Source organism: Psittacula echo (assembly GCF_963264785.1).
Source record: "Psittacula echo genome assembly, chromosome: 18".
Taxonomy (NCBI): Eukaryota; Metazoa; Chordata; class Aves; order Psittaciformes; family Psittacidae; genus Psittacula; species Psittacula echo.
The window spans coordinates 2,258,815-2,273,109 of record NC_137754.1 but is presented as its reverse complement, the minus strand read 5'-3'; the positions used below and the strand labels follow the sequence as shown (position 1 = coordinate 2,273,109).

The window sequence follows — 14,295 nt, the reverse complement described above, 5'->3', positions numbered from 1 at the left end:
CATTTCAGGCCAGGACAAAAGGAAAGGGCATGAAGATTTGGGACCCAGCTCTGATGGGTGAAGGAAATGCTGCTGCTGGGAGGGGGTAGGATGGAACTTCAACCTCAGACACTAAGGGTCGACTGCCATTGGCTCAGCATCTTTTCCTTCTTAATCCCTTTTATCCTCTGGATGCTTAGCTGTCCCTGCGAGGGATTCACTTAACATACACAGTGAAGGGAACTGCCCCAGAGAAACCTACCCCACCTCTCCTCCCTCATACTTCAGATCCCTTTAAAACCTCCAGTGACTTGCAAGCCCTGCTGTTCATCTTACCCTTTGGCCCATCAACTCTACCAGCTCACATCTCGGCTCCCCTGGGAACAGCATTTCATTAACCCTTTACAAACACAAAGCATCACGAGGCTCTGAACCAGCTTGTGCCTGGGGATGTGTATGCTATTGGAGCGTGTCTCTGCTCTTGTCTTTTAAACCAAACTGGGGATGTATTTGTTCTGCCAAGCTTTTCAACTCAGTTTAATTTAGCTCTGTGAACTTGCCGTGTCTCAGGCTCCCTGGAATGTGTCAGGTGGGGTGTATTATAAATATGCATCATCTGATCTCAGCGTCTTGCTCAAAGGTTTAGCAGCAGAAAGAGTCCAGCAAGTGCTAACTCCTTCCACTGGAGCAGGGTGACAATACAGGTCACAGACAGGCTTACTTTGAGCTGGCATTGTACCAGGACAGGCTGCTTTATAGCTGCAAGCTGTATATGCCTGTGAACAGGGATGCAGTTGAGTACCAAGGTAACATTAACTCCAGCAAGGCTGGCAGTTAGAAGAGCTTGAAAGCTGCCAGCATAAAGAAAAGAATCACGATTCCTTCCTATTGATTTGCAACTTGTCTATGAGCAAGGCAGCACATTGCTGAGTGCCTTGGCCAGCCAGCCTTGAAATAGATGGGGATTTGTTTTGTGTGGGGAGGTGATAAACAGAAAGGGAACCCTGCTTTGCAATTGGTTACAGGTGCAGGCAGATCTTTGAGCAAATGGCTCATCAGAAGAAATGTATGTTGTCATGCTGGTTTTCTACGAAGCATTGAGGGATCAGGTTGAAGTTAGGAGGAGGCAAAGACAGGAGAAGAGTTTGCAGCTCTATTTGAGCAAAGTGGTGCTCAAATAAACCGCAGAGCTCAAAGAGCTGCAGTGAACTGGGCCCAGAGACTGACTCGGTTTCCACATTTACCTGGGAGATGCAGCTTAGTGCATCAGCAATTAGATGGGGCTTAGGCTCTCCCTGGGGCAGCTGAATACACAGCAGACAGGGTAGAAAGAAGACATTAAAGGTGTGAGACCCAAACTGCAGCAAGCACAGAATTGTCTGGCCAATCCCAGCTTTACATGAAGTCAATCCCATACAGGCACAGGCCCTTGGTGGGGATGTAATATAGCCCGATGGCATGCTTTGATCCCAGCAACAGACAGGCAGCTTCATGATGCAAATGTCCCAGCCACCCAAGAGCTGTAAGGAAAGACCCCTTACTTTCAAAAGAGTGACAGACACTCCTCTGTCTCTTCTTTCCTTTCCTTTTGCAAAGTCCTTCACATCACCCTCCACCAAGAGCAACTGAGTCATTTCCTCTGCTCTGGAATACCCTTCTCTGGAAGCTTTCCAGTTTATCCATCTTTGCCTCACTTCATGTTCCCTTTGGGAACATCTCTCTTGCTCTCCTGCAAGCTGGTTCTCCAAAGCCTTCATTGTTCCTCTATTATTATTTACTACTGCGCTCTGCAGCTGCACTATTTCACCCCATGGGCATAGCACGTGTGGACAGCTCTGTCAGTTTGTCTCTGTGCTTTGAAACACTACCATGGCTGCGTGCAGTAAATCTGAGCCATGGCTCTGTCCATACAGAGAGAGCCCTGCGGCTGTTTGGACAATGGTTTTTCCACAGCCGGTGCTATGAAGCTATGCATCAGTTGAGCACTGTGATTGTGGCTGATGCATCTCTACAGGATGGACATTCTTGTCTAGTGGACATTCTTCACTTGTTTGGGAAATGGGAACAACAGACAGCATTGAACTTCTGGGTGTGATTTAACTGAGCACGGGGACTGGTGAATTACAGTATCAGCACCTCACACCATGTTTTAATTGACCTAGTTGGTAGAAAGGTCTTCATCTGTTACCAGTTACTTTTGGAAACCCGGACACATACACACACACCATTGGGTGAGTGGGCAGGATGCTTTACAGATAGATAACCACTTTTCTTCCTTTACTGTGTCTTCTATCTCCAGAAGAGCCATGGGAGAACAAAGTAATGAAGGAAACTGCTCTGAAAGAGACTGGGAGTGGAGTGTCCTTCTTTTCTCCTTAATTGTAACACTGTGAATTAATTCAGTTTCCAACAGGAGCGAGAAGTTCCCAGCAGCCCTTAGGCATCCAGATAAGGCTGAGCTCTTCATTCAACCCCTTTGGGTTCTCTGGTACCAAGCTCACTGCCAACTGCTTCACACGAACTTTTTGGAGAGTTTAAATTATCCGAGCGTGACACAGAGCAAGGGGTTTTGCATTCTTAATTGCCAAAGCCTTTTCCCACTCCAGTCTGGAGGCCCCTGAGCTGCCCTGCCAATTTATTCTGATCCTGATTCGCAAGCCTTGCAAACACCTTCCCAGGGCTGCAAGAAAGCCTTGTCAGTGTAACTGAATCCTCATCTGCCTGCTCTTATCTTCTCCTGAGGCTTTCCTCGTGTCCTCCTGCTTCACTTACAGCATCCTTTCTTGCAGCCCCCCTACCCTCCAGACAAGCCCTATTGGTGCCTCTGACTTTACCTGTTAAGGAGGCAGTGCCCACAAGGGAAGGGCATAGGCTGGGTTGCAGGTGAGTCCTCCAAACTATGCTAGCAATAGCTCTTCCCCAGGAAGGGGAGGTTGAGGAAATAGGCAGTGATGCTGATGGAAGAAGGTTTAAAACAGGAAAAAAACAAAGCAAAAAGGGGTGAGAGAGGGAAGAGCCAGCAGAAAGGAAGGTCTCTCGCTACCTTTTCCATTTCTTCTCCCCTCCTCTGCACTTCCGTGATCTCTCATTTATCTCCCTTGTCTCCTGGTGTTTCCTCTTATTGACAGCAATGATCCCATTGTCTTTCACAGCTTCCTAGCTGGATTCCTGCAAAGATGTCACCACCACTTCTGCAGGCGGGCTCAGTGGGTCCTCAGGAAAGAGACCTGCACACATAGGGCAGGGCTTGTTACTGTAGGACCGTGTCATTGTTTGGTATTTGCCTTTCTGTGGAAGCAAAACAGCCCCATCTTAGGCAGCTGTGATGGGTACCTACACCAGAATGTTCATACCTTAGCTTAGCAAGAAGGAAGTACTCTGTTGGACACCCCAAAGCATTCACAGCACTCCTGTGTTCTTCCCCTCTCCTCAGCCCCTCACTTTCTTTACCCAGTGCCCTGTATTTCTCTTCTGCAAACTGATGGCTGCATTTTCCCCTCTTTAGATTTTCCTAGCCCTTTTTCACTAGTGCACAGCCCTGTTCAAGTTCCTGGAGATTCATTTTAGCTTTATTTATTTCCCTTTCCCTCTTCCTCCTTCCATCCCTTTCCCTCACACACATATACACACTGCTGATTTACAGCTGTAGCAGGAGGCTGATGTTCTCTGCTCACTACCTGCCATCCAGAGAGCCATTAGGGGCCAATTCATCATGGAAATGCCCCAGCCAAAGTGACTGGAAGATTCTTTACAGTCGCTGTCTCTGCTATCTCGAATGCTGTCCTGGGGTTTGGATTGCAACACGTCAACCTGAGCATGACTGTAAGTGAGCTGTCTCAAGGCAGAAATATTGTTTACAAGATAATGTGGCTTATGGAGAAAGGAAGAGAAAGCAAAGGGATTGCCACTGCTGAGGATGGTGGGGAGCGGAGCCTCACATCCTGACACTTTAAGATGCACAGCTCTTAATTAATGAACAGGGAAAGGTGGGGTGTGGGATGCTGACTGATGGAGGCAGGAGAAAACCAAGTTTGCATTGAAAAGGATGAGGGATCTGTGTCAAGACACTTCCCAGGGAAAACGCCTCATTGGTAGCAATGTCTCAGCATGGTGCTGGCAGTTCAAGTGTTTTGTACTGATGCAGTAAACATGCCAGTTCTCTGCTGTGCAATTTGTCAGTATTGACCAGAGAGGGGTTTTCCCTGGGAAAGGTTTATACATCTCAGTTCACTTCTGGATGACAGGAGCGAATCTGAAAGGTGAAGAGGTGAGACCTGGGAACAGGCTCTTAGCAGCACAGCTCTGCAATTGCACCTGGTGTATGTGATTTCAGGGAGCCCAGCCTTCAAGCTAAGCAAGCGATGAATCCATGGATATGAGGTGGAGTACAGGGCAGACTTTCACCCTGAAATGTCCTGTATAAGTTGTCCTGTGTGATTTGGGAATGTGTGCGGATGTTTTATAACCATGCACACACGTAAGGTGGGTGTAATTTTGAGACCTTGGGTTTAGTGGAGATACAGGCTACCACTATGATACCAAAAGCCAACTGTTGCAGAATGAGGTCCATACAGTCCAGTATCTAGTCTCTAACAGCAGCCAGGGCATTAAGTATGAGAATTAGATGTGACAGACAAGTTCTACGAAACACCTTGCTCCCTCATCCCTGTCTTGCTCCCCTCCCCTGAATTCCTTTTCCTTCTCCTCCTCCTTCTTCCTCCATTCCAATTATCTCCTCCTTTCATCACTGCCAGAGCTGTAAGTACAAAGTACCAATTAGCTAGTTTTCAAGTTTAATTAGGTTGGAAGGTAGAGCAAATTAAATCCTTTTATCGTATGTTTCAAAGCGCTTTCCCGTCAGGCCCATGGGATAGATTTCCTTTGAATGAGGTCCATGTTGGCCACTGAGGAGCTGGCCCAAGTCACCGAGCTCTCTGACCATGAGGCAAAGAGGAGATGAAATGCAAGATGTGATACATCTTCCCCTCACCCCTCAATCCTACATGAAGGTCTTCTTTTTGGTATGGTTTAGGGGTGTACATAGCTCTACTCCACATCGATAAACTGAGCTTTGGTCCTCAGGTCTTCTAAGGTCTACATTAACAGCAAAGCTCTTCTTCATTTCAACAGTGCCAGGACTTCACTGAAGACACTGTGATAAGGCCCTGAAGAAGGCTTTCAAGATAGTGATTGATATTATTATCTCAAGCAGCAAGTCCATATGAGTCCCACTGCACCACATGGGGTGTCATCTTGGAAGCACCTTTAGTCTCTAAGCCTTTCTTTCTTTGAGGACAGAACAAAAGCAGAACAACAGGCCCAGGAATAACCACCTAATTCAAGGGGGAATTGCAGAATGGAATAAGGAAGTGGTTAGCACTTGGAAACCCATGGGCTGCAATTGCAGCTACAGAGTTCTGTTCCTTTTGAGCTCTGATAACTACGTTTCAGCATGACCTTTGCTCTTAGCACCTTACCACTTGTGTTGTCTGATACCCTAACCCTCTTTCCTGTGCTTCCCTGTGTGTTGCAGATAAGCCACTACCTCAGGGTGCCCCAGGAGGCATTATTGGGATCGTGGGAGGTGTCATTGCAGCAGTCCTCATCATTGGCGTGGCTGTCACCGTTATTATTGTCTACAGGAGGCAACAAAAGAACCGCACTGAAACAGACAACGACCTGTAAGTAGCCCCATGCTTGAAGTACAGCACGCTGGTGGTACAGGCTGGATGGGGCTACAGACAGAGAGCACCACGGGCCCTTCACTACCTGCACAAAGAAAAGCTGCTCAGCAAACTGGTTTTCCTGCCATTTCTCCCTGTTTTCCACCCCCCAGCTCACTCCTTTGACCTAGAGAGGGGTCTCTGATAGAGCCTGAGCACTTCGGATATCCCAAGGAATCCAGTCACAGGCACTCCACGTTCCAGTTTTGTTCATGCGGTGCCAGCCTGAAGACCTGAACTCTGGAAACACCAGGGCAGGGCAAGGGGATGCCCCAGGGGCTCCTCTTTGACAGGTACTTGCTTTGCTCTGCCCTAGTCTGTGCAGCATGGATCCCAGGCAGGGAATTCAGTGATGTGGAGTTCAGGCTATGCAACATGAACAGAGCCCTCTTCAGAACTGTTTATCCTGGCCTCTTCCTGAAAAGCTCTATCTTGTAGCTGCCTTGTCACAAGAGCACCCCCTCCCTTCCTCCCTGCTTCGTAGGGGAGGCACGGAAAGCCCGAAGGCCAGAAGTTGCTTTTATCTTCCACAACACCCATCCTCATTGTTGATACATCTTGGCCACATTTTGTGCTCCATTTAATCCCATTTGAGAGAGGGCATTGGAGGATAACTGGAAGGGGGGGGGGGGAAGAGAAAAGGGAAAGCAGGAGGAGGAACAGAAAGGCACCACACAAACAAAACTATAGCACCACAAGGTGAAATTGCATCAACAGCATCAGCCCTACGCTAGAGATGCATTCAGACAATCCACTTCCCACAATGGCCCTCCACACAGGCACAGTGAAGAGCCACTTTAGCTGAGAATAGAAACACAATGGTGCCCTAGTCTGCAGAGGTGCTGCTTCTATTGCAGAGTCTGCTCCAAAGCCTCCAAAAGGTAACAGCATTTCTTTCCTTTAAAGTCATCATGTCAATGCTTTGCGGAGCCTTGGGGACCCATTTTACCTTCCCACTCACCCCTACACTCTGATCCCATGCTGGAGTCCATTGGGTTGCCAAGGAAAGTCGCCCATCTCTGTCAGAAGATCGGGTGAAGATTGTACAGAGAGAAGGGGGGGGGACAGCCAATTAGTGGATCAGTTTTAATAAGTTTTGTAAAAGGATTAGGCACATCTATGCATGTGAACAGAATGTGCAGAGACAGTCTCCAGGCTGGGATTATAATGGCTGCCAATCCTTATGCTCTGGGGTAAAAGCTGATCCCCTGACTGGGATCAGGGATAAATACACCTGCGTGGCATAGCACGTCTACAAGGAAGACTCAAAGTCCTACTGGGAAGCTTGTGTCAGGGGTTGCCATTCCAGACAAGCTCCTGAACTGGGGGTGACATTACCCTGTTGATTTGCAGTGACCACTGCCAGACACTCCCTGGTACCCTACAGCTATAAATTGAATAAGGCTGCTCCCATGGGATGGTTTGGAGCCATCCCAAAACAGCGCTGGGAGACAGGTATCCCAGCTGCACCTCAGGATCTGCAGTCCGACATGGGAATTTGCTTGGAGTTAGGAACAGAATGCTGATTTCTATTAACAGTTCTAATTGGGGTGAGAAGGAAGGAAGTTACAGAGAATAATGTGTATGGTTATATTGGCAGTTTGGTTCCAAACACAACCCAATCTTTGGTGCATGCAGGATGCGGCTTGTCACGTACACCAAAGCAAGCAGACCCCTTTCCTCTCTAACCACTTGTTTATCTGCAGAATCGACTTGCCTCCATCCCACAAACCTGCCCCTCCACCAAAGAGGAAACAGGACATGAAAAGCCACCTGACTGCAGAAGACATCCAGGTATGTGTCCCTGCCCATGGCAGGGGTGTTAGAACTATACGATCTTAAGGTCCTTTCCAACCCTAACTATTCTATGATTCTATGGCTCCCTAGCCCAGCTGCAAGTTCCTTCCTCTGGCAAGGAAAACGGACTTCAAGCAGTGTCCGCAGTTGGAACACTGGGTTTGCAAGAGCAAAATTGTGCATGGCTTAAGTTTGAGGGTCAGAAAGTGAGGACTTATCTGCCCAGAATTCCCAAAGACAGGCACTATTTGAAAGCTATAAGTGGGATCCTGCTTACTTTTGTGGGGGTTGAGTTTTAAATGAGGTGGTGCTCAGATGTGAGGAGTTTTGAGCATGCTCGCCATACTGAATGTCATGAGTGGTAGTGAGGGGCATGAGAATGAAGGAAAGAGAATGGAGGCAAATCATATGGTTGGAGGAAGGGAGAAGGTAAGATGCACTGCCTTCCATGGTGGTACCTTGTGATGGGGCAGATGTGGCCCCAAGTTGTGACAGAAGAATAGTACTTGTACTTCTCATCCCTCTTCTCTCTCCTCTGTTATAGGTTGTTCACTTAGACAACATGAGACACGAGGAGGAAATCCAGAAGCTCCCTCTGCAGACTCCATACTATGACATGGCAGCCACCGAGCCCTCTCCCTACACTGACAAACTGGTGAGGAGATCAGGGTGCTAACAGTGCTGCCTGGCCCCATCCTCACTGCCTTTCACACAGGACCTCTCCCCCCACCATCCACGGGTGTGAACAAACAGCCTTCCCAATATAGGAGTATCCTCTCCTGGAGCAAGGCAATCTCCACACTCTGATCTGAGCCCTCCTCTCAAATACCACTGATGCTAATTCAGCACTTGCCCCCTTTGCTGCTGGTTTCTATAGGCCCTAGAGCTATGCCTTATGGGTCATTCCTCTATAAAATACCCTGTAATTATCCACAGGGCTGAGGGTGCCTGTGTTTGACTCTCAATTGACAACCAGTTCTTTAAACCCCCTTTATTTGTGTGGATTTGCCCAGCCCCAAATAGCAAGATGCTAATGTAAGGCAGCAGCAGCAGTGAGATCCTAGCAGTCATGCAGGAAAGGCTTGCTTTCAACGACTGATGCTGAAGGAGGAAACAGTAGATTCAAAGGGCAAAGTCAAGGGGAGCAGAAAACAGGCAGAGTGAGAGTCCTCCCCTGAGAAGAAAACAGAAAACCTTCCTCCTCCAGACCTTGGACAATATCCTTTCCCTCCCTCATCCTATGGCATGGGGCTGCTCTCCCCATCCTCCATGGGAGACATGGGATCCCCATGTAGATGCTGCAGGTCTCTCTCAAATTCTTCCTCCAGGAGGGCTGATTCAAAATGCTGCACACCAAGAGTGGTGCTTCTAGGCCTCAGCAATGTGAATCTATTTGCCTAAGAATATTAAGTATAAATACCAGCCCATAGTGGAGTAATATCTTATGAACCTAACTAATTATAACCCTCCCTCCAGTTCATCCTGGTGTGACCCTTTAATGCATATTCCTGTGCAGACAATAGAAGGACAGGGCCCAGTGACCTTTAGCTAGAAGAAGTCCGCAGCAAGGCAGATCCTGAGGGTATTGGAAATACAAAGGCACAGCTCTGTACTAAGCTGTCTTGATGTGATCCTATTTACTTCACTCTAGCTGAACCTGACTGATGTCCCTAAAGAAAAGCTTCCCTTTGGAGCCCTCCCTCAGTCCCGGGGCTTGTCTCTAGTTCTTTCTAATCCTTGCTGAGTGGTAGCTGAGCTTTAAATGAGGCACAGGATGCTAGACTGAGATGGATGGCTTTGCGGGGAGCATCTGAGAGCCAAAATTCAGGCAAGCAGGAGGATGGAGGAGCTCATTTCAGGAAATAACGAGCAGTCAGTTAATTAAGTGGCAGAGTTAGTGATGTGAGATGGGGCCTGATGGGTAGCTGCTCCGTAACCATGGGAACCGAGTTTGCTGCTCTCAGTTCTGGTCTGAGAAGATGCATTTCTATGTCCCATGCTTGGCACTCGCTGCTCCTTACCCGTGGCTTTAGCCAAGAGGTGATGGACTGTGGAGCCTTCATTTCATTCGGCCCATGAAGGAACTCCCTGTGCAGTAGGGATGTGGTGTCTGGGTGACTCAGCCACCGCTCTGCCCGCTCTTGGCACACGACTAGCACAGCTGTGCATTGGACCTGTCCCCTGGTCAGCTTGGCTGGCAGTCCCTCCAAGTGGCATCAGGCTCCCCCATCACATACTCGTACCACGCTTTGGCTTCTTGCCCCATTAACAAGATGAAGCTCGCTCCCATTTCTTGCTAAATCACTGCGTCCTTTGGGCAGACAGCAGGCTATTCAGGTTTGTGACTGGCAAGGGGAAGGAGGGTGTGGGTTTGCTGCCAAAGAGTGCTGGTTTTGCTGGATCCTGCCCAGATAACACAGGCAGTGTGCACTGCCACAGCCAGCACCAGGTGTGCATCATGTTGCCCATGTGCAAGGAGCCAGCGCTTGCCCTCCTCCCTGCAGGACCACTCATAGGCATCACCTCTAAAGCATGGCAGAGGATTCTTGCCCATGTTGCACACATTCTCTTCCCTGCAGAGGGGATGCTGAGGGGTATCTGGCTTGGATAGCACTTGCATGGAAACCTCCAGGGATAGTGGTGGTTACCAAAACCAGCACACTTGGCTCAATCCCAGTAAACACACACCACCAGCATGCTAAGGGACTGACCAATGCAAGCTAGACCTGCACAGTCCTTTTTGCCCGAGAGCTGGGTCAGTTGGAGGGTGAGGAGGGAAGCACATTTCCTTCAGCTTCACTGGTTCTCTGCCAACCTCACTTTGATACAGCCCCTCTCCCACTGTGTTCAGATGCAGATGTAGGCAGCTGCTCTGCTATATATGCGGTTCTGGGATCCTTTAGAGGGGAAGGCACAAAAGAAGGGCAGGCTATTCTTGTTCTGCATGTACTTCATCTGGAGATTTGGCTTGGGAGGGTAGTGAAGAAGATGAGAGTTGAAGGGAATGGATTCAGCAGGAAAACGGGGCGGATGCATTCAGCTTTCAATGAATTGTGCAAAACCTCGTAATTTGGGATAAACCAGATTCATCGCAAGGCAGCATGAAAGCCACTGCCTGGGGTTGGCTATTTCACAGCACTAGAATGGGAGTCAGAAAGCGATTAGAGGTGGTAAAGAGCAAGGGAAGGGGAAATGGCAGAGGTGCCAGGAGATACGAAGGCAAGTGGAGGAGGAATGCACAACGAGGGTGTGCAGGTACGTGTGGATGTGTGCAGATGCGCGCTGGCAGGGGACCAGCTGAAGGGGACAGGCTGGGGCATGTCTGCAGGGACAAGATACCTGCACAAAGGATCAGGGATGGGCCCCGTGTCGGAGACTGTAAGTGAATATGTATGTTTGTGTGTTGCAAAAACTGTGGGAAACATAGCATGAGGCTAACAGCACAGAAATACACAAGGATAATGCAGTGGACAATTGAGGGTACAGAAGTAGGCGTAAGGGCAATGGGGTTGCTTGCAGCATTTGGCTCTGAGCTGTGATTTATGTGAGGATATCTAAGCAGGAGTGAATGGGATGGAAGGGCAAGTACGTGTTTCAGATAACAGCTACAAAGACTGTGCATGCCAGAGTGCTGGTACCCATGTGTGTCAGTGCACACAGTAACACGTGTGTGTACAAGTGTGCTGCGTGCACATGGCAGCGCCTGTGTGTCATGTAGATCCTGTGGGTTTGTATGTGAGAGGGAGCATGAACGAGAGAGGTGGAAGCAAGCGTGCATGTAGGAGCAGAAGTATGATTGGTGCCCATGTCAGCAATGCCCATTTGCACAGGTAGAAAGGAAAGTTCCATTGCTAGAGACAGCGAAATAATTCCTTTTGGTTTACAGGGCAATTACCAGGGTGCCGATGCTGATGATTTACACAGAGCACTTGCATGTGGCAGTGCTAGGCCTTGTATACAAGTCACATTATTGATATTGTAATAATTTTTGCTCCAAACAAGCAGCACAGAGCAGGAGCAAGCCTAAGAGTTGCAGAAAGCAGGGGATGTCCACGGAGAAAATGCCTCCAGGGGGAAAGAAGCACTATTTGGGAGAGAAGTGAGGCAAAGTAGGTAGAATACAAACGTAGGAGGTAAAGAATTAGTCTGCCTTTCTCTGAGACTAGAAGAGGCACTGAGATACAAAGTTCAGGGGGAAAGTTCTCCAGGGCACAGGTTTAGGTTTAAGACTGGAGCTGGCATCACTTACTTTCTCAAACATCCATAAACACGAAGCAGAAAGGCCATAGGATGCACAACTTTAACACCAGCATCTTGTCACTGCTGTCTGGTCACTTCCCCCATGGTGGGACATAGGGGGGACCTCAAGTCTCCTGGTTCTCCAGCATGCAGCACCACTGGGGAACTGGATACTGGAAATGCCACTGCAGCAGTGTTCCCCTTTCCCCTCATCCCTGTGGCTGAGGGGCACCATCAGGGAACCAAACCCTGTCACAGGCGAGCACAGCAGAGATGATCACTGACTGAATAACCTCTTCCAGCAACAGGCACTGAAACAGCTCATTATAGGGCTATAAACTTCTGAGAATGGCTTTGCCACAGCTGGTATGTGGCTGAGGATGCTTCCAAACAAAGAGAACCATTTTCAAATTAAACACCTTTTGCATAATTGCCAAGTGATGCAGCCATTTTGGAGAATGGATAGAGAAACTGGGAAGCGATTTCATTTGGAAGAGACAACTCTTCTCAGAGAGGCTTAGCAGACACTTGGCTAATGCTGGAAGAAGAAACCAGGCCCAAAAACGAGTATTAAACAAACTCCACAGGGCAAGTATCCAGTGTATCCCCTCCCACCTTCAATACTGACACCAGGGCTCCTCCTGGTGACTAATTTTCCCCATTAAGCAGTGAAGTTTCCAGGGCATTCTGCCTTTCAGGGTTCTCCAACCATTATTATTTGCAAGGCATGAAAGATGTCTGATCATTCCTGCTCAGACAAATTGGATCATATTCCATTCATGCAGTTCTTTCTGATAAGCCCACGTAGTTAGGAAATACCCATAAATATTTTCATGGCAAAGAAGGATGCTTTTAGCATCTATTAGACATTGTACGACAATGTCATGCTGCATAGCAGTGTCATTTCCCTATGGTAACGCATCCGCTGCAAACCCACCCATGTCTTTGACACAACTGCCTCTAGAAATCTCTTTCTTGACACTCAAAGTCCATGATTTTCACTCATGTCCCCAACACTGCATTTGCATCCAGTGTGCTGCAATGAACCCCAGATTTCTGGGTCAAAACAGACAGCTCAGATATCGGATAGGATTTGAATTCATTGAACCACCCCAGCTAAGGAAAATACTGATCCTAGAAAGGTTCATGGGAAGCCATGAGCAGCGAGATGCTGCTTGGGGCAGATGCTACCAAGCTGGGCTGTGTCACTCAGCTCAGTGGTGGAGGGAGCAGTGCCATTGGGACCTTTTGATTGGGGGTTTTAGCAGACTGACTGTTCATCACCTCCCCACCTCCCTCTTTTTAACTGGCTTTTTTTCTTCCTCCCCCTCTCACCCTTTTCTTCTTTCTCCCTCCACCTTTCACACACCCTCTCCTGTCTCCTTCACTCACTCCCCACCTTCTGCATGATTCCTGTGTTCTCACTCCCGTGCCTCACCACTTCAACCCCGACTCCTCCCTCTTGTGTCCCCACCGCCTTGCTGCTCTCTTCTCTCCAGAACTCTGGCAACAAGGACTGTGATGTCCACTATGCAGAGCTGGACACTTCCGCTCTGGCCTCGTCACCCAGTCCTCGGACCTCCATCCATGCTGGCGGAGACCTAGTCGAGTATGCAACTATCCAGCCCAACTTACGCTAGCGCATGTCACTCTAGGCCCTTTCCCCTCAGATTCTGGCCTCAAGGTACATGATCACACTCTGCCTTCCTCACTGCCCCCCTTTGAAGTCAGTGCCTCCCCTCTGCATCTCCTCCCCTTCTGTGGAGTGGCTCATATGCATCGAGTCTGTCCTCATCCTCCTCCCTCCACCTCCTGCACGCTGCCCACAATGGCCGGTTCCTTTGCTACCTTTGTTTCTGGAGGCACTGACAGGAATGCCTTTGCCTTGTCTTGCTTCCCGTGCATGCTCTGCAGTGTTTTCCTTTGCTTTACACAGGCAAGGCACGTGGGAAGGGGAAAGGGTTAATGGCTTTGTTTCAGAACAGGGGTCTGCTGCCTCTGCAGTCAGTGTGGCTGGAGACACAGGGAGGAATGAGGTGGGTTTGAAGGGTACAGGGTGGGATCTGGTCTCAGGGATTTCTATAAGGCTCAACAGTGTGAAGCAGAGCAGCAATACCAGGATGTGCAGAAGCCTAAAACCTTGTGGGGATGTTAAGAGGGCCTTTCCAAGCTAGTCAAATACAAGAGGAGAGAAAGGAAAGAGGCCTTACTGAAAGGAAAAGCAAAACAAGGAGCTTTGTGTGAATGGAAGAAACTATAGATAAGACAGAGCATATGTGCATGTGTGAAAGAACAAGGTGGGAGAGGATGTGAGAGGATATGGGAACACATAAAGGTTCCTGCATCTAAAAGAGTCGGTGAATAAGAGACAGACAGAGAGGAACCACGGATGTTAAAATAAAAGAGCTTGTATTGTGCGGGGTTGGTGCAGACAGCGCATTTCAATGTCTGAGAGGGAGAAAGATTATTTTCTTTGGAGCTCTCCTTCTCAAAATTGGATTCCAGACCTCACTGTTCCTTTTTCTTACACTTTTCTGACCACTTTAAGTGTCATCAA

At 48.6% G+C, this 14,295-nt stretch overlaps 1 protein-coding gene across 1 annotated transcript in view; it reads left to right on the top strand.

Moving 5' to 3' along the window:
- The window catches only part of NECTIN1 (nectin cell adhesion molecule 1), a gene marked incomplete at both ends in the record, with an annotated part of 90,006 nt that overhangs the window by 69,450 nt on the left and 6,261 nt on the right, over nt 1–14,295 (top strand). The window contains 3 exons of the mRNA XM_080631586.1: nt 5,513–5,660; nt 7,409–7,496; nt 8,044–8,154. Of these exons, the coding sequence (XP_080487712.1) occupies nt 5,513–5,660; nt 7,409–7,496; nt 8,044–8,154 (347 nt within the window). The remainder of the gene's footprint in view (nt 1–5,512; nt 5,661–7,408; nt 7,497–8,043; nt 8,155–14,295) is intronic.